We start from the raw sequence: 20,988 nt of genomic DNA on the forward strand, positions 1-20,988 counted from the left end.
GGGCGTCGCGAGGGGGGAGCAAGGGGGGCGCTTGCCCACCCCCACCCCCCGGAAAAGCCAAAAGAAAAAAAGAGCAGTACAGGAATTGTCTGGGAAAAATATGTTTTGCTCCCCTTTAGAAAAAATCCGGAGGGGGGGGGGGGGTTAAGGGGTATATTACCCCCCCCCCCCCAATATTTTGTAAAGACTGCCTTCCTCCATGGTTCAAATGCCCTTTTTTTCAATGGGCTGAACCCCCCCCCCCCAAATAATTTGAAGAGTGCCCTTTTATTTTAAAGAAGTGCACTGTTTTCTGAAGATTTAAGTGCCCTTTTTTAAAAAGAAATGTGCCCTTTTTTTGTTGTGGCATCTGCCATTTAGGGTGCCTTTTATTTAATATCGCACATGTGTCGCCCTGAAAAACAACATATGGCCGATTGTGTGCTTAATCGTTTGTTTGAACAGACCCCCCCCCCCCCCCCCCCCACGATCCCCTCTCTGAATGAGACACCAAATAAAGGTGGCTAAACTAACTTGGCTTCCATCCACCCCCCCCCCCCCAAAAAAAAAATATTCTTGGAACTGAACAATTCTTCAGAAATTTTAGTAATATTCCACGTCTTGCAACTTCACAACTGTATTGCTGGCAAAAACAAAACCCTACATCAGGGTGAATCAACGTTTCCAAGTATGTTTGCAAGACTTGCAAGTAGATGAACATAAAAACTAAAATTCAATAAGGATGAAGACTTTTTTTCCGCCTCCCACATTAACCATCTATTTCCCACACACAGAAATACACTTTAAGGGATTATGACATATTTTCACATAACTGCTAGCCAGTTACAAAAGCACAGTCCAATATTGGTTAGATATCCCACTCCAAGATCAAAATTGACACCATCAAGTTCAATAGACATTGAACAAATTCATCATTGTTTTCCTGAAATTCTTGCCAAATACATTGTATTTGTGTTAAAAACTTCCATTATTTTCCCCTACTTTGGTCCCAATTTCTATGTTCAAACACATGATGGGTTATGCTGTTTCCTTCCAACCAGGATACTTAAAGAGTGAACTATTAATACAATGTACACAATTCTTAAACGATTTAATTGCAAAGTTTTCACAGGTAATTGTGGGCACACAGCGGAAAAAGAAGTGGCAGTAAAGTCTAGTTAATATTAAATTCTCTGTCCATGAGATGGAATAAGAACAAGAGGTCTATGTCTCTTTGAAGCAGAACACAGGGCTTTTTCGCATCTGTTGTTAAATACATTTCCAAAATATTTTGTACTGATGATGTCATGTCGCATTTCTCAAAATTGTAACATTTATCTGCCAATCCTATTGTAAAAAAAAAAGAATGTAAAACGAAGTATATTTATTTTGTTACTTAATGCACATTGATGATGATGTCACATGCCCCACGATGACGTCATGCACATTTTTGCATTGTGGCCTTGGTTTCTACCAAGTCTGATTTGTTGCCCAAGTCGTAGACTTACGCACTGTGAAAAGTTCCTGAAATTGTCAAATCTGAAGTCTGACGCAACATACGCAATAAATGCGGCACAAGTGGACTTACGCAATTGTGAAATTGGTTGCTGGACAAACAAAATTCCAAGCGTGCCTCGCACGCACTCAATTTTTCTCCAATTTTATGCTTGAATTTTCTTGGGTCAAAGACTGAATCAATTCATCTTGTTGATAGATATTCTACCGCCACAGCTGTTTAACGCACTTGTCAGAGACTAGCTGCATGAGGGGTACAAAAATCAAAATCCAGTCTGAAGCCCGGCTCATACTCGGCGCGAAAGCGAACGCGAATTTGTGACGTCGTGGCAAGTATTCGCACTGCGAATTCGTACAAGTTAAACATATTTCAACTCGGGCGAATTTCGCAGTCAATGTTTCATGACGTCAAAATCGCTTCGCATTAGCATTCGCGTGAACTATGAACCGGGCTTTAAACTAAGACTGTCGGGTGATGATGAAACATGATAGAGGGCAGTCAGTACGGTCATTGATCAGTGAGATGTCTGCGTTTCTTCGCCGTGTTCATGTAGGGTCGTGACACCCACTCTGTGTCTCCTGGATCTTCCTTTTCAATGGTTCCCAGCCGGATCTCGTACACTGTGTAAATAAACAAGATGTCAAAGGTCATGAAAAATGTTTAAGATGTCAAAGGTCATGAAAAATGCATAAGATGTCAAAAGTCATGAAAAATGCATAAGATGTCAAGGGTCGTGAAAAATGCATAAGATCATGAAAAATACATGATGTATTGTTACAAGATACAAGTCATGTGATAGTTTGTTGATGTTTTCACAAAGAAAGAAAGGTATGTGTATTAATTTTCAACTTTGCCCGTCACTTCCACAATAGGGGTGTGCATAGGGGTGTCCACAATAGGATTGGGTACACGTAACCAACTTTACAAATTACTTAGTGACTTCTCAGACAATACACAAGGAAGGTTTTCGAATGCCATTTGTGGAGCATTTTCAAGCTGAAAACCAGGCTACATGGAAAACAAAAACAGATTTTACGATTTCAAAGTAGTTGCAAATCTTTAGTAGCCCTTTTCTGAACGATCTGAACAGCAACTCCTGGGGTGGGTTTCTTTAACGGGTACCTGGGTACCTGTGTTTTAGTTCAATAGGGTACCCGGTTCCTAAACTGCCCGTAATTGCCCACCACTATTCAGGCAAATTATGATGAATTGTCAGTTCTTCACGTTGCTATCCTGAACACAATAATGCATCAGTTAAAGAGGTTGTGGAATGCTCGAAGACATTTCCGTCATTTTTCGGGTATATGTAGCCTAAGATGTGATGAAATAAAAACGACTATTGTTTCTGTCATAAAATGAGTACAAAAGGTACTTTTGAGAGCTGTTTTTCAAGTCCTGTCATGCCTGTTTCGACCCGAACGTGCAATTTGTGTAAAAGTCATCGTTGCGGGCAGCAAACAAAACACAGTAAATCGTGACGTAATAAACAGGACTCCCGATGCAGAGTAGCATAAACGAGTCCTGTTTATTACGTCACGATTTACTGTGTTTTGTTTGCTGCCCGCAACGGCGACTTTTACACAACTTGCACGTTCGGGTCGAAACAGGACCTGAAAAATAGCTCTCAAATATACCCCAAAAATGACGGAAATGTCTTCGAGCATTCCACAACCTCTTTAAGAGAGACATGTAGTCATGCATGCAAGACACCTCTTATTATGGACCAATCTGGGCACACAATCAATGTACGCTCAAGGAGCCCTACAAGGCAGGCCAATGAGTGTTTTCTTCCAGGTCTATACACGTACTTACATTTCATTTCAAATCTGGGTCCCACTTCTGACAACTCAATGTTTCTGTGGTCTGTCTTCTTATAGGTGTGATGTCTGAAAGGAATTAACACATTCAAAAATGAAAGTGACAATTACATACAAAGGCAAGTAAACTCTCAATGTATTCAGTCTGCGTATTACAAATGATTTAGAAAAACATTCAACATGAGTCCACTCTTTAGCAGTCAATTTTTACTCTTTGTAACTGTCAAAATGAAATACAATTTTTCCATAATTCAAATCCATCGCTTGCACACATATTTGTGATGCGATCAAGCTAAACGAGTCGCTTGTCGGGAACTTTCATTTGGAGATTCAGGCCAAAATAGGGCCACTTCATCACATCTCTTGGTGTTAAGACTTCCATAATTTTTGAAATAAAGATGGTATCAGCATGCGGTTTTTACATCAGTAAATGCTGAGATTGTGCTCTTTTCAAAACTGTAAAAAAAAAAAGAAGTGTGGCCTAGTGGTTAGGGTCTGTGACTCATGATCAGAGGGTCGGGGGGGGGGTTCAAATCCAGCTGCTGGCCATACGCTGTGTCCTTAGGCAAGCCACTTCACCCCCACTTGCCTCTCTCCACCCAGGAGTATAAATAGGCACCGGCATTAGCTGGGGAGTAACCTGCGATGGACTAGCATCCCATCGAGGGGGAATAGAAATATTCTCAGTCGTTTCAAGCCACTGAAACCGGAGATAAACGCCGGCCTGATGGGCCATATTGGCTCGGGACAGACTTTACTTTCACATATAGCATCATTTGCATTTATCCCAAAAGTAACCTACCTAACGATAATTTAAAAAAAAAAAGCTTACTTGGATTAAAGATCGTTCTGGTTCTAAAAACTCTGTGAAATTATTTAGAAGAAATCAAGAAATTTATGTGATTAAAAGTGGAAATACAGACAAAATTGTGTTTCGTGATCGAAAGGTTGTGCATGGTTTTGCACTGTTTTCTCAAAAGTGTAATATCCACTGAGCTGAAACATCAACAGGTTAGGTTTTGAACATTCTTCTTTGGATTTTGAGTGGTGTTATTTTTGGAAACGAACAGATTGCATTAAAAGCAAATGATCCTATATGCCTTTAAATATTGAATTCAATATGCATATTCAACCTCGTTTGTGAGCCTGGCCAATCAAACAACAGGGAAGGAAGACATGCCACAGTCCAATCAAGTAATGAAATCTCAGAAGCTGAGGTTACCAGACTGCTTACCAGATTGCTTACAAGATATGTTCATGAATGATGCTTACCTGAAGGAAATCACGTCATCTTGGTTTGCAAATGTGATGACTCTTTTACTGTCTTCCTTTGGAACTGGAAACAAATACTTGAGTATGTTCATAACCTGCATCGTTCAAAGGGAAAAAAAGGAACACCATATTCAATTCTTCTGCGATACTCTTTGTGAATGAGCTCAGTGCATTAATCAGTTCGCATCGGACAATGTGATAACTCGCACTGGCTGTTTTTATACACAGGTACGGCTGACGGGTTAAAATGTCAAGGATGGCTCGACTCGCCTCCGGGTGACGTCTAAACACGCTAATCCTTTGGGCCTTTTGTGCACACACAAAGTCCATGAAGTCGGTGGAGGTGGGCCGAGTATTGATCTTGAATTGGCCATTGTGCACGGCCTATTGTTGTACAATTTACGCTCCAGTGCACACCCCAGAGTATTGAAAGATATGAGGTTTCGGCAAGAAATATCGTACAATATCGTATCGTATCGTACATGTTGAAATGACTCTTGCGAATCAGTATTTGTGGCATTTGGCTGTATATCAGAAGTTGGCTGCAAATTTTTTTTTTTGCAAAAATCGAAATTGGTAAACTGGGGGCAGTAATTGAGAAAAGTAAGGGTTTTTTTCAATGATGGTCGGCCAACCGTTGTTGGAAATGATACAAAAATTCTACTTTCTTGAAAATAACAGCACACAACATGCCATAAAGTCATAGAATGCTTCAGACTATTATTCACTTACAGTTAAGTAAGGTATTTCACAACAATTTGGTGGTTCGTTTTTTGACAAATGTTGTATATCACCTCTAATGTACGCATTCATCCAAAGATCGCGGAAATTTTGTGCTCCTGACAACAAACCATATTTCAAAGGTCAGGGTCACACGAAATCTGCTTCATTTTTTACACTTGCAGGGAAAATGTTGTGTAAAACCTTATTTGTTTACATATAGAGTAGCACTTTTACGTGAAAAAAAGTTAACTCACTCTTTCTCCGAGTTTGGACTTGAAGTTGTGAAATATTAAGTGTGGATAGGCTTCGGACATGGTCCCTATGTTGGGAATGTCGTGTCTCATGACTGTGTTGAGCAGAGTAAAGAAGGCTGTCGGACCGTACGGCAGATGACACACCTGCAAAGCGTCTGAAGAAAAATGGAATTTTTACACCAATATGAAATTTGTTCGTGTTGTTCAAACGTAAATTGAACGGTGACTCTTAAAGGGAATGTACAACATGTGCTTTTTTCAGAAATAAATGGATTTGGAGGATTAGTATGTTATAGCAACTATTGTTAAATTGACTTGTTTCTCTTTTTGGGCTTGTAGATGCTGGACAAACCAAGAAAACCAATCATGTTCTTGTAGTCTGGTTCCCTGGCCCCACTTAAGATGAAACGGAGCAATTTATAGACTTTGGGGAATTGTAAGGTCAGAGAATAAGTCTAGCAGGCTTGTACTCCTTCACAGGTGTGTAATCAATTGCAAAGAAAATGCGGAATAACTAAATAGGAAAAAATTGGGAGCAGTTTTTGAAAAAAAGCCAGTTTTCTCCAACGCAGGTCAGCCGACCAGCGTGGGAAAAATACACTTTTTCTTTAAAATGTCAGCACACCAGGAGCCGCAATTTTACAGGATACTTTAGACTGTCATTCCTAAACAATCCAGTAAGGTATTTCATGATAATTTGATCATTTCGGTTTTTGATGTTTGCAAATGCTGTATCTTCCCTTTAATGACTAAATTCTCATGGTTACAGGACACGATTTTAATAATAATAGAAAACCCCTCTTTCAAACTTCTCACTTGTCTTCGCTAACAAGTCCCTACAAGGAGAGTTCAGAAAACAGCAGGAATGAATTGGTGTGTTCGTAGGCAAGTCACTTTACCACAATTGCTATTCTCAAGAGAAAATGAGTGCCAGTTGGTAATGAGGTTTGATTAGTATTGAGTGCATAGATATTTTTGTAAAATAAAAATTTCACATGGAATTAAATTTCTTAATTCCTATTATCAGCAAAAAAACGAAAATCCACTAGGAGGGTTAATCCAATCACAAACCTGGAACTCCCCGATGTTCATGAATAATCAACAGATCTGTGACCTCATTGGCCCGGCAGGCCTGTACTAACTGGTTCACATCGTAGTTACCGCGGTTCAGCCGCTGGGCATTGGGGAAAATCAGCTTGACTTCCTGTTGAAGTCAAAAGGTCAAACGTTATAAAATAAAAACAGACAATTCCATGATATGACACCAGTTGGCTGACCTTTAAAAAAGTTTGTTTCCATTCTTTTAAAGACGTAATATAGTCTAGTCCACAAAGACTGCTATCGTGGTTCCCCCCCCCCCAAAAAAAAAAAAAACATGCCAAATGATGGAAAATGGTTCTGTGAAGTATTTTACATTCAAGCAACTTTTCCTTTGCTGTTTCTTATTAATATTAATAGCCATAGCTTAAAACTGCCTTAACTCTAATTCCTGAAAAGGAGGTATTTTGCATTTTATTAAACAAACAGTGCTTGTTGATAATCCAACTAAGTTAAGAACAAGCTGGAACTGTTTAAATGTTTTTTTTTGTGAAAATGTACCTTATTACCATTTAAGTAATACAATTCTATTATTATTCAATTTGTAAGTGTGATTTGAAGCTCTGCATGGTGGGAAGGTACATTAACCCTTACCGCCCTGAATCCTTCAAAATCCTCTTTGCCAAAGTGGAGGAATTTGGAGGAATGAGGTTACATGGCAAAAGTGCGTTACTGATTTCGTAGGATGCACTTTGTCAAGGTCTTGGGCCGGACCTTGTGTTGTTTTTGCTCAGCCACGCACAAATATAGGCCTGGATTATGCTTGAAATCCTCCGTACTGCTCCAGGATGTCACAGACCAAGCCTCAACTTATTGACAGTCACTGTCGCAGGATTTTGCAGGATTCAGGCAGTGGTCACCCCTCCACAGACCATATTCAAGAAATAATGGAGGAATGTGCAGGATTGAGGCTATGCTATTTTTCCAGGAGGTCAATGGGAGGATTTTGCAGAATTGAGGCTACATCCTAGTAAAAAGGCCTAGGGAGTTAGGGTTAAGTGAAAGGTTTGCGGGTACACCATGAAATATCTCTGAGTGGAGATATACCAACATCATTAATTGTTTGAATGTGTAAATGATGTCTAGTTCTGGGCCAGAAAGGGTACACTTAATTAAATCATAACTGAGTTCTGACTTTGGCAAACTGTTTGAGCTTGGAGCTGGGATCTCTTGAGGTCGTCAGCATAATCTTGGGATCCTCCACACCGGCCCATCTATACTCATCATCGATGTGGCTAAACTCTGGACAGGAGACAAAACAGAAGAGAGCTTGACTCCCAGGAAAAAAGTCTACAAGACAACTGGGTTAGTAACTTAAAAGCCAATGAAGACGGTCATTTACCACAGAAATATAAATGTTAATCAAACAGTTTTCAGCTTACATATTTCAAAATTTACATTTTCCTGGTGAAAACATTTCATCATAAAAAAAGCTTACATCTTACGTCCTATTCATAAGATGGAATTTTGCGTCGGGGTGATGTAAATCAAATTAGGTTTTGCCCTTCACTGACGTATAAACACTGTATACTCAGTGTGTTACCTCCCGAGTGAAAGTTGGAAAAAATCACTCGGGTGGGACTCGAACCCACGACCGCCTGCTTTCTAGTGCAGATGTCTCAACACTCCAACCAAGCTAACAGGACGGTTGGCTGGTTCGAATCTGATGTACATAGCAGCGGAGGGCAATTGAGGTAACACACTGAGTATACAGTGTTTATACGTCGGTGAAGGGCAAAACCTAATTTGATTTACATCACCCCGACGCAAAATTCCATCATATGAATAGTTAATGCGGTACCCGCTGCTATGTACATCAGATTCGAACCAGCCAACTGATCCCGTTAGCTCGGTGGTCGATTGGTAAGACATCTGCACTAGAAAGCAGGAGGTCGTGGGTTCGAGTCCCACCCAAGTTTTTTTTTCATTGGCTGCCAAAATGCCTGTGTCATGACTAACGTGTCCCACGCGTCTACACTTATCACAAAAGCATGGATTGGTCAATTTCTGTGAGTCGTGACAAATTCCTCCAATAAAAGTCAAGCTTAGAGAATGCTTTGTAACTCACCTTGTCCACCTTCGTCGTCATAGGCCAGAGCTTTCTGTAAACTCAAGGCTTCTTTCCGTAATTCTGTTGGTATCGGCTTGTTCTCTGGATAAAATAAAATCATTTGAACAAAATCAATATTAAAACTTTATAAAAGAACCACAACCAATACAAAAATGGGATATATCTTGTCCGCAAAAAATATTTTTTGAAAATTATTCAATTGTCCAACTTAATTATCAAGAGAACTTTGTTCTCTGGATACAGAATTTAAACAATATCAATATTACTATTAATTATTTATGGGTAATCGGTTGCAAAAAAAATTGACTGTTTAGAAATAATCAACTCAATGAGACCATTTTCCAACTAATTTATATTATAAATTTCTCAAAATCTATGTGATTTAAGTAATTTATAACTGTACCTAGTGTAAAATTCATGATCACTTGTACATTTCAGGTCGATTCAATTCGGTGAGCATATTCTTTTGTTCATGACAACGAAATGTGTACATACCATCTAGAGCATCTTTGAGCTTTCGTTTTCTTTCACTGATGACGCGATCTTTTGACTCCAGTGACTTCCTATACAGGTACTCCCTGCGTTGTCTTGCTTGCCTTCGTAACTATGGGTACAACATAAAAGAAAAGTCAACATATCAATATTGTATGGCTCACTACCCAAAACATTTTGTTGTAAAGTCTGTCCCGAGCCGATGTGGCTCATCAGGCCGGCGTTTATCTCCGGTTTCAGTAGCATGAAACTGAGAATAGTTCTACTCCCCCTGGATGGGATGCTAGTCCATCGCAGGTAACTGCGGGTTAAAAAAATTCTGGATGTCCTTGCCCACCTATAAAGTATAACATTTGAAATTAATTTTACTCGTCCAAAGACCTTGAGACTTAAATTGTTAGATTTGCTTTCTAAAAATTCCGGAAAGGCATTGGGTTTATTAATTAATTGGTAATTTTTCATTATTCCTAATTTTTATGTATTATTTAATTATTTCTTCAAGTTATGTTTCGGATGAGTTTTGTCTTAGAATTCAACAAGTTCAAATCAAAGAATTGCAATTTTGACAGTGAGTCATACTCATGGGATTAATTTTATGCATAAATAATACGGTTTTTAAAACTGTTAAGACTAATCGTTTGTGACATTGCCTTTGTGTGATAATGTAAATGTTAGTGAGCTCATCAGTTGGGGTTTTGTAATGATGAAAAATTTAGTGGCTATCATTACGACAGCCGTAATGCGATTTTCATCTGCTTTCGTTACGGCATTGCAAAAACACCATTGCGAATCTATATAAATATTTATAACTTTTTTAAAGGAAAATAAAGTCCGAAAACCTCTGTTGAGTCTGGTTCCAAGAGAGCCACATTACAGATCCTAAAGTTGAATTTATTTTTTTGTTAGTTGTTAGTTCTGGGAACCAGATCATGCATATCGCATGAAGATGAAGATGAAGATGCATGCGTGAACTTTGAACACCTGTGAATACATCACAGGTTAGCGTAATGTATCTAGAGATATTTTACTAAGATTAAAAATAGATGAAGACATCATTCAATCATAAACCATAAACGAACATGACAAACAAATAGCGCAAGTGCGCCCTCAGTCTGCTGAGCACTGCCAACCAACACCAAAACTGATGCGATTGCGATGATCATAAAACATGCCCCTAAATTATAGTATAATTTCGTGAAATCAGGAATTATAATTAGATTTATTTCGTTTGGTATCTAATAATGTAAACAAGGTTTAGTTACAAATGAAATCGGTCTGAAAATTACGTAGTGAAATAATACAAAAAAATGATGACGATCGCCTCACCATATTTCCACTTCTATTCAATGATGGTCCAACACACGTGCATTGAAAACATGCCTCGCCTCTTGAGCTCATGAGGGCGACATTTAGTACATCGTAAAAATTGCGTTCGCGTGTTGATCTTCAGTCTTCCTGCGCAGGTTCTAGAGAAAAATGACCAATAAATTCAAGTAGAGCAGACTTGTTGAAGAAACTCTCTGAGGGAGAAGCGATAGCGGAAAACACAAAATGGTAGGTACACGTATTTAATTTTACAAGTATTCTCAATCTAAAGTCTAGCCTAGGCCCGATTTGTTTTCACACAAAGTTCAGACTTTTTGCCAACTCGCCCCCAGTATGATCGATAGTAATACTATTACTATTGTGTAGGCCTATGCAAATTTCTCCCCATTTTTCTGTGGTTTTTATTGTTTCCGCACAACTCCATCAGTTATTGTCCCAATGGAATTTAATGGCAATCGCCAGTTACGTTCATGTTTAAAACTAGGCCTAGTATAAATAAAAGCGCAAGTTCAAGTTCATTAGTCATTTGTTAGATCAGTCAAAAATCTGACGTTACTGTTGTCCTATGGTACCAGATGTATCGTGTACCTATTTTTGAGGCACCAAGTTTTCTAGTTTTGACATTGTAGTGACGAACACGCACAGATTTGTACCACACAACCAGTTGATTTGTTGTGTGTGCCGTACGTGTTCCACCACCAGGCCAAAAAAATTGGAAACCGAAGGCTAAGTCAGTGTTTTTCTCTTGCTTGAAAATGAAATAAATCCTTACACCCTCAAAAACCGGTACATCAAGGATAAATAAAATCAGTTTATGTTCCCTGAGTCTAACTCTAAGTTGGCCTCCTTTGTCATTTATTCTTGAACCTTTACAATTTAAACATCAATTTAATCCATATTGTAATGTGCCATTTTGTTTCAATTTCTTCCCACAGGCTCGGAATTCCGAAAAGGCAATGTGAGTAGCACAACACTTGTCTTTATCACCTGCAACCAGTCGGGGTTTTTTTTGTGTCTTGTTGTATTTCCTTTAAAATAATTGAAAAGATGTGTTGGTGGTTATGGAATAATTTCCTTATTAAAGTTCCTGGAAAGAAAGTTGCATCCTGACGCCTGTTTGTCATTATTATCTCAATGAAGATCAGTCATTGCAATAATGATGATAAAACATGAATCTGGGACTGAAAAACATTTCCAATTTTGTTAGACAATACTTTGAAAATGTACTTGACTCTCCATATAATCTTTGTACACATCCAAAGAAGTTGCGTCTGGATACTACATTCTTTGCAAGTTCTCATTCCAAGGAATGTTTGCAATCAACGTTTTTGCAGAAAATCTTGTATATTTAAATTTGTAATCCTGAATTTTTTGTTATCTTTTAATTCTAATCCAAAAAAATTGGTTTCCTTCGCAGTGGAAGATTTAGGAAAATTGCCAACAAAAATTGCCAAGGAATTTCTCTCTAGTGGGCTGAGGGTTTATGTTGAATCAGACTAAATTTGATCCCTTTCCCCCCTCCCCCCCCCCCCCACCCCTCTATCAGGACAAAGCTGGCGCGATGGCGCCAAGCCCAGATGGAGGAAGGGAAGGTCCGAGAGAAGCGACCGTACCTAGCCACCGAGTGCGAGGACCTACACAAGGCTGAGAAGTGGAGGCGACAGATCATATCGGAGACGTCAAAGAAGGTCGCACAGATACAAAATGGTTCGTTCCTTGCTGCTTTGTAAATCCTCCAAGATCCTTTGAAAATTTGACGGCTGGTTTTGGAGAGTTTGTAGCCTGGCCACTGTTACTGTACACTGTGCAGGGCTTGAAAAATCCACTGAACTACTTGACTGAGCCCAGTGATATAAGCGTTGGCCTAGTATTTTCCATGACTGAACTAGGCCAGTGGTCTAGTCGATTTTCAAGCTGCTGTTCATTGTCAATCTTTGACGAAGTGACATGTTCATGTTTGATGTTGTTTCTCCAGTTGTCAGTAACAATGAAAGAGAATGTCCTTTAACCCTAACTCCCTAGGCCTTTTTGCTAGGATGTAGCCTCAATCCTGCAAAATCCTCCAATTGGCCTCATGGCAAAATAGCATATAGCCTCAATCCTGCAAATTCCTCCGTTGTTTCTTGAATATGGTCCATGGAGGGGTGACCACTGCCTGAATCCTGCAAAATCCTCCGGCTATGACTGTCAATAGGCTGAGGCAGAGGCAGTGACATCCTGGAGCAGTGCGGAGGATGTCAAGTATAATCAAGGACTCAATTTATGCACGGCTGAGCATAAACAACACAAGGTCCGGCCCAAGACCTTGACACAGTGCGTACTCCGAAATCAGCAATGCACTTTGGCCATGTAACCTCAATCCTGAATATTCCTCCAATTTGCAAAAAGGATTTTGGAGGATTCAGGGCGGTTAGGGTTGATTTACTTAAACCTGAAATAAACACCTCATCAGTTTAAACTTCAAATGTTTGCTGGTCTAGTAAAAAAAACTGGCCTAGTAACTGTTTTAGCTACAAGCCCCGTTTTGTAGTGGATTTTTACATCAAATTTAGGTCCTGAAGGGATGTTAAAATATTCTATTGAAGTAAATAAATCTCATCATTGTTTTGTTTTGAACAGCTGGTCTTGGTGAGTTCCGACTCAGAGACTTGAACGATGAAATCAACAAACTCCTGCGAGAGAAGACTCACTGGGAGGCACGGATCGTCGAGCTAGGAGGACCTGACTACCGGGTAAATATCAAAAGGAATGTTTGGTTTAAAATTTGAGATTTGGGTAGAATTGTTATAAATCTGAACTAGGTCATATTTTTGTCGGTTATAGAGTCTCACACTTTTCAATCAAATTAAACATTCAACTGGCAAAGTTGGACAAAATGTTGACTGTAAAGCGTGGTTTACTTTTTAAAATATTATTGACAGAAAATTGGTCCCAAGATGTTGGACAGAGAAGGCAAGGAAGTGCCAGGCAACAGGGGCTACAAGTACTTTGGAGCAGCCAAGGACCTGCCGGGGGTCAGGGAGCTCTTTGAACATGAACGTAAGTAACAACCAGTGTTGTAGGTCTCGAGACCGGTCTCGGTCTGGTCTCAAGACCACGTTTTGCTGGTCTCGGTCTCGGTCTCGGGAGCTGTGGTCTCGGTCTTGGTCTCAGTCTCGGTCCTCTTTGGTCTCGATATTTTGGCTGGTCTCGGGTCGAGACCGGCAATATGTAGCATTTACAGCTCGATCGATTACTTTGTGATCACTTCGTTCAGTACCGTTGATACTTCAAACATTTTCTAGCCCGTAGATCATGTTGTCAACCTTGTTAACAAAGTCATAGGCCTAGTGGTTGGATCTGACTGCACGTTGGAAAGTCCCAAAGTACATGTAAAGCTGCAGCAGTACCAGTACTGCTGCATCTCAATATTTTGCAATTTAATATTTTCTAGCTCCCATTTTTTTAAATCAGGTTTACAAGGCTTGGTAGAAGTTAAGTTCTATCATTATTTTGTTATTTATTATCCTTGGTCTCGGTCTTGAAACTTCAGGTCTCGGTCTTAGTTTCGGTCTTGGACTATTCGGTCTGGACTACAACACTGGTAACAAAATTTTAATTTCATAAGCACTGTATACTCGGTGTTGTCCAAGGGTCTGCACAACAAATTTGCAGAAGCTACTCAGTTGGGACCTTTGAACTGCTGCACACTAGTGGAAAGGCTAAACACTCGACCACCGAGCTCGAATCTTTTATAGCACCTAGTACCACTACAATCACTATTTTGTATGATGGAATTTTTTGTTTCGGGAGAAGTATATTCCATATTATTTTTTTCCGTTTCTTTCAACATAATTTCATTAGCTTTTGGCCAATTTTGTTCACTCTCTTAGTGCTGATGCAGAATTTCAGCATTCATAAAGAAGTTAGATTCCTTGTGTTCTCATCGGTCATTGACAACCTCGACCATCTCCTTTTCCATCTTACTGTTTCCTTCTTCTTCCAGCTCCTCCACCTCCCAAGAAGACCAGAGCAGAACTGATGAAATTCATCGATGCGGATTACTACGGTTACAGAGATGAGGATGATGGGGTTCTGGTGCCTCTTGAAATGGAACATGAAAAACAGAGTGAGTCCACTTGTTATAGATAGAGTTCAGGGGTCAATTTCATGGCGCTGCTTACCGCTAAGCAAATTATTGTACTAACCATAGCATAGAAATTTGCTTAGCTTAAGCACTATTTCACGGCTATATGTGCTAATGGTCACGCGCGCATGGAGATTTCTATTGTTACGTCACTAAGCTAAGCAAATTTTTCCTCTGAGGTAAGCCTTTTGGTGTGCTTACTGCTTATGGTCTCCATGAAATAGACGGAGGCTCTGTTAGCAGAAAATCGTGTGCCTAGCAGCGCCATGAAATTGGGCCCTGATCATAAGCCCTCACCCAAAGATTCAAGCGGAGGTCTGTGTGCATTGCACGTATTGTTCCCACGTGCTGCAGAGTCGAGTTCAAACATTTCATAAAGGGTTAGCTTGGAAACGTGCAAGTAAAAGTGCAGCTTATTTCTTAGTGAGATAGAAGTACATTTGTATTGGATTTTGGCTTAACCCATTAGCAACCGTACTACATTGTATTACATTGTGTTTATTCACTGTTGAATCCATAAATCCATATCGGGCTTGGGCGGTTTTGGGCGCTACAGGGAGTAATAGGCAGGGCAGTTTTGGGCGCTATGGAGATAAATGGGTTAATTAATCAGATATCACTAAAACTTGAGCAGAGTCTACGGGTTGTGCTTTATAAAACAAACATGAATGCTTAGCTATTGATGTAGTCAGACTAGCCTCCCTTGGGGATCATGAGGGCTCCATTTGCACTTGGCTTCGCCTCGGGAAAACAGATTTCAACACTGGTAAGAGAGAGTATAGTGTAAAATGGCCTTTGCATCCTTCACTTATTATAAACCCCCTATTTTGTGTTTGTTCTAGTCATTGCAGCAGCAGTGAGCGAATGGAAGGCTAAGAAGGAGGCGGGGTTGCTAAGCGACGAGGTCACCAAGGAGCAAGAAGCTGAGGAGGATATTTACGCCATTACACACGAGCCAGAGGTCAGTAGGACTCATTGTTGTTGAGCGACTTGCGATGGATCATAACCACATTACAAACCGGTCACAAGTAAATCACAAGTCATTTCACAAGTCCCGCAAAAAGTAACCGGGGATGAACAGTAACCAAGGAGTAACTGATGAGTTGACTTGGGGACCGGATGACCTATGGCTGATAATCCACTTTCCAAACTTCATTATTGAAGTATCTGTATCTGTTAGCTTCTGTACAAACGCCTGGTGTGGCTATCGCGTACAGCCTCATGGTGTATGTACATGTATGAGGATAACTGCCAGAAACACCGGGGCGAACCCCTTCTCTTAGCGATAAGTGTTTGCTGGGTTCTTTTACGTACATTTATACAACACACGGGACCTACAGCTTTACGTCCCATCCGAAGGACGAAGCAATAATGGTTAAGTGCCTTGCTCAAGGGCACAAGTGTCCAGGCCCGGGCTTGAACCCACGCCACTGTTGCCTGTGAAACACCAGAGCACGAGTCCAGTGTTCTTAACCGCTAGGCCATCTCACCCAGTAGACGTTCCTTGTGGTCATACTTTTCTCATTTTGTACCTAAGTGATAGCTACAAATGCAATGTTTTATCTAAAGATGTTTTCCCAAGACTTTTAAAAGGGGATGCTTGGTTTTTTTTAAGATTGTGGGTTTTCAAGAGGCAGGAGTGAATGAGGCATTGCAGGCAAGGCTTACTGTTGAGGTCAATGCTCACATTGGACTTAATCCAATGTCATCCCGTGAACTAGTAAGAAATTAGCCGTGGTTGCAAGTCCAAAGATAGTGCAATGTGATTAGCAGGTTATCCACCAGCGATGTGAAGCAATCAATCATTAAGGTCATTCAGCAAACTTAGTGAATTTGGGATTATTTTCCATAATGTACATCATTAACAGTTGTCAGTAAGAAGGGTGGATGGGGATGGTTAAGCATCCCAACTTCACCTTGGATCTGCCCTCATGATCAAACCTAAAAGTTTGTCTGTTTATTTTGATTCCTCTATATTTCTTCTAAATTTGTTGATCGTAGTCTGAAGATGAGGAAGATTCTTCCCAGATGGAGACAGACGAAGGCCAGCCTCGATACGTCGCCCATGTTCCAGTACCCTCACAAAAAGAGGTAAGAAATATACACATTTGGCATGTTTTGTCTGCATTTCTGTTAAAGATGAATAAACACTTATAAGTACAAAGGTCACACATTGATAGTTTTAGTTCAAGACAGGATTTGGATTTTGTTTCCCTAATGCATCCCTGGCAAGCCATGCAGCAGTAGAGCGTACTAATGTTGTGCAAACGCAACCTGAAACCAACCCGACCCAGAACCAACTTTGGGTCTGGTTGGGTCGGTTTTTTCCATCATTTCAGTTGGGTTAAGTCAGTTTCGAATGCATCCCTGGCAAGCCATGCAGCAGTAGAGGGTACTAATGTTGTGCAAACCCAACCTGAAACCGACCCGACCCAGAACCAACTTTGGGTCTGGTTGGGTCAGTTTTTCCATCATTTTAGTAGGGTTGGGTCAGATTCGGTTTTGCATTTGCAATTTTCGGGTCGGTTCGGTTCGGTTCGGTTCAGCCATCTTGTGAAAAACCCAAAATGAACCGAACAAAACAGTTCGGAAATACAAGCAATGCAATATTATTCAGAGATGAAACTTTTCCAATTTTAATCGGAAAAGCGACTTTTTGAATTTTCCAACGAAATTTCTGATTTTTGTATGATTTATACCACAAAATTTGTTTTTTTAGCGATTTTTACCACAATATGTGATTTTATTTAAATCATAATTTCGAAGAATAGTCGATGAAAAAGTCGATGATAACTGCACGTAAAAATCATCGCGAGCATAGTTTTTGTGTGTATATGTACATGTGTAACTGCAGAGCGACCCACATTTCGGACACGTATTTTTGGTCGGCCTATTTTCCGATTTGTTCCCTACGCCAGTTTCATTTCTGATTATTGCAGAGTCATTTGCCCGGTACAGCGGTACCGGCTTTGATCAGTTTTGATATTCTTTATATGAACTTTCTTCTACTTTCAATCTTTGATCCATTTTTGGCAGGTTGAAGAAGCATTGTTAAGAAGAAAGAAGATGGAATTGTTAGAGAAGTACGCCAGCGAGACACTTATCCAGCAAGGAAATGAAGCCAAAACATTAATGGGTCTATAGCAAAAAGGGATTTTGTATTTGCTTTTTTTATTTAACAACCATCAAGTAATGTAAAGATGTACTGTCCATACTATTTCGGGGTTTTACCCTAAAAAGATACCTAAAATACAAAATGTACTCACTTTTAAATGAACGAAAAAAATGGGGCCAAATATAGTTGTGGGGTAACAACTTAACTTTTTGTGAATTATTGGAGCCAAATTTTATTCAGTGCGCATAAGGTAAACTGGTACCTGCCCCCTATCTGAATCAGTAATGTAAGGACTGGAACCAGTCTACTCGTCTACTAGAGCAGATCTGTTTGTGTGCAAAAGAAACCAACATGTAAGCCTGTTTTAAGTGGGTTGTTCTTTAAAAGATTAAATTTGTTGAAGAGCACGTACAGTATATCTTTAAAGGTAGGGTAGATCATTTGTCATTGGTGCATTTTTTGTTCGTTTGAAGCAAAAAAAGTACTCAAAATCTAAAGAAGGGTGCTTCTAAGCAGAGCTAAAACAGAGCTAAAAAACAGAGCTAAAAAAGTTTCAGCTCTGTGAGTGCTGTATATTCTGAGAAAACAATATTCTAGGATCTCGGTTTCAATTCAAAAGTTGCCGAGTCGTGTTTGAATTGCGCCTGAAATCGGCGTCCAGGACACGTTCTCATTCAGCCGATTGCAGCTATGCGATGTCACGCACTGAACCGACGAATTATAGTAACTGCACGTGCGTATGCATCGTGTCAACGCTTGCGCGCACCCATTCACGGCTTCACCGAAGTTGCCTTCTTTCATTGTTTTCTCCAAAATGACAGCATGCCAGAAAGGATAATTTCACAGGGAGTTTTAACTCCCTGTGAAATTATCCTTAAAAGTGCCATTACTATCTTCCAACCAAGTATGCTTTTCAACAATAATTTTGTCAGTTACTTTTTGGATAGCTGCAAACGATCTACTCTGCAGTTGTGAGAAAGTGACCCCCCCACTTTATTGTCTATATTTTTTTTGTAACATTATCTGATTTACATAAATGATGATGTATCCTGTGTAAATAAAAAATGGACTCGCAGTGGAATTAGTCTTTGCTTCTGTTTAGACAATATGAATAGAGGGCCTTTTTGGGGAGCACTTTTTGGACCTTAATAGTAATAATGCCAGAGGCCAAACAATGTTTTTTAACTTGTACTTCTTCTTCTGGGAGGGATAATCTGTATTACTATATGAAGAACATGCGCTTCAAAGCATTATTTTTCATTGTACATGTATTATTCATTCCATGATGCCATTTCTAGAACCTTATATTTGATAAGTTTCTGGCTTAGAGTCTTTTGTAAATATTCCTCACTTGAATGAGAGTGCATTGTACCTTGCATACAACTTTTTGGGAAAAAATAATGTAACATGCCAAAAACACTAACTTTTTTGTGAAGTACGTGTGTTTTTGTTTGTTTTGTTCTTTCATTTAACAAAAAATAAATAAAATGCCGTATGCCTTAACTTCAACAAAAAGGTCTCATTTCATTATCAGGTCAAAAATATACAAGAGTTATTTTTGATTGCCAGTGGATAAATATAGCAGTTTTACCGGTGTTTGATGAAGATAAGCCAATTGAAGAAGCTACTCTAGTTTTAATTATAGGATGTCGATGATATTTTGGGAAAGATTCCCATATCTGGCCATCACTTATCACACGCTGTGCACAAACCCTGTGAGACTGGTCTGAAAATTTGTGTTTTCTTAGGCCAAAAAAAAGTCTCCGGTTTCTGGTAAGCGCGCGCGTCGCCGTAGCCATGCGCGTCGGCAAAATGAAAAAGTTTTTTTTTCAATGAAAGATGATGTCTCAAAACCGCCAAACTTACTGGTTTGACTGAAATCCTGCTGCTGCACAATTTTAACGTGTTTTTAGATTGGGTTATGGTCGAGAATAAGCTTTATGTGGCCTCTCTGGACTCCCATATATTTGCACTAAGTTTAGTCGGGCACCATTTGCAGTCATCAGCCGACATTTGAAGCAAAAAAAATCAGGTGAAAAAAAAAGCCGCGTCGCCACACCACTTTTTGGGCAAGCTCCATGCCAGAGACCGGAGACTTTTTTTTGGCCTTTGTATAAATACTTCAATATTTTTCCTGCTAAATTTGTCTTTTTAGGGCATATTATCAATTATGGCTGATAGGTCACTAAAGGGAAAAATTAGTGATGGTCAGATATGGGAATATTTCCATATTTTGGACAGTTTGAGAACCAGAAGAAACTACCCCCTCCCCCCACTAGGAATTGGAGATATATCTATACTGATTCATATTCTCGCCAATTTCAGGCTAATGCCAATCCCATCAGCCTTTTGGAGATGTAGCAGACACAATAAGAGGGCGCTATTTGGTTTGAGTATAAAATTGTGTTCACCATAAAATCTCAAAAAGGGTTGACAGACAGCTGGCGCGAGATTGTATGCGTGTTATATTTAGTCCCTTGTTGCACTTCTCCCAGGTACTTCTCCCGGGTAGTTCCAACCACTGCCTTCAATTCAGCATGAATGTAAAATCCTGTTACTATTTTTAATAATAAAGCGTATTTACATGTATTTATAGAAGGCACGTTAACAATGGTATCGGCTCGAACCAAAGTCCCTTGGCCAAATTTAGTATCCTATTTACTGCACGCAGTTTATACATACAAACAAATTATAGTCGATTTCAAATGCCAAGAATAACAGTTTCTATATTTAGTAGTACAAACTTCGAGACTATAAAGGGAAACGCAAACCTGGTATTGTCCCTTTTTCATGGTTTAACAATCGAAGCTGTACATTCGTTCTTGATATGTACAACGGGGACGGTATCATAATGAGTCCGACGCCTCATAAGTCCGAAATTTTGGACTTATGAGGCGTCGGACTTGTGAGGCGTCTGACTTATGAGCGGACCCCTGTACAACATACCTGCATGACACTGCTGAGAATTTATTTAATTTCGGAACATTTGTAATTTTGTTTTGAGATTGAGAAGAATTTTTGAGATGACTACTGCATGTAACCATAAAGCATGTAAACTGACTAAAAACCTGTAATTCTGCTGTTCATTTTCTTGTGACTTTGCAAAATATAGGCTGATAACTCACAAAGTCACTAGGCAATAATATGTGACTTGACAAATTCAAGTTACCTGATACAATGTTCCTTGCTCTATGCAACG

At 39.6% G+C, this 20,988-nt stretch overlaps 2 protein-coding genes across 2 annotated transcripts; one reads left to right on the forward strand and one right to left on the reverse strand.

Annotated features, from left to right (window-relative positions):
- Positions 1–1,426: 1,426 nt before the first annotated feature.
- LOC119732148 (U3 small nucleolar ribonucleoprotein protein IMP4-like) lies at positions 1,427–10,620 on the reverse strand. Its single transcript, XM_038205554.1, has 9 exons — positions 10,549–10,620; positions 9,226–9,334; positions 8,728–8,811; positions 7,795–7,901; positions 6,633–6,765; positions 5,562–5,716; positions 4,585–4,679; positions 3,308–3,381; positions 1,427–2,115 (listed from the first exon to the last, which is right to left on the reverse strand). Exons 1-9 carry the CDS (start codon positions 10,618–10,620, stop codon positions 2,003–2,005), a joined length of 942 nt encoding a protein of 313 aa, XP_038061482.1. The 3' UTR covers positions 1,427–2,002.
- Positions 10,621–10,637: 17 nt separating this feature from the next.
- LOC119732149 (pre-mRNA-splicing factor ISY1 homolog) lies at positions 10,638–19,528 on the forward strand. Its single transcript, XM_038205555.1, has 9 exons — positions 10,638–10,776; positions 11,484–11,506; positions 12,095–12,255; positions 13,168–13,280; positions 13,470–13,587; positions 14,534–14,656; positions 15,517–15,635; positions 16,676–16,765; positions 17,711–19,528. Exons 1-9 carry the CDS (start codon positions 10,774–10,776, stop codon positions 17,816–17,818), a joined length of 858 nt encoding a protein of 285 aa, XP_038061483.1. The 5' UTR covers positions 10,638–10,773; the 3' UTR covers positions 17,819–19,528.
- Positions 19,529–20,988: the final 1,460 nt, after the last annotated feature.

The sequence above is a fragment of the Patiria miniata genome, unplaced genomic scaffold (genome assembly GCF_015706575.1).
Source record: "Patiria miniata isolate m_02_andy unplaced genomic scaffold, ASM1570657v1 HiC_scaffold_24, whole genome shotgun sequence".
Lineage (NCBI taxonomy): Eukaryota > Metazoa > Echinodermata > Asteroidea > Valvatida > Asterinidae > Patiria > Patiria miniata.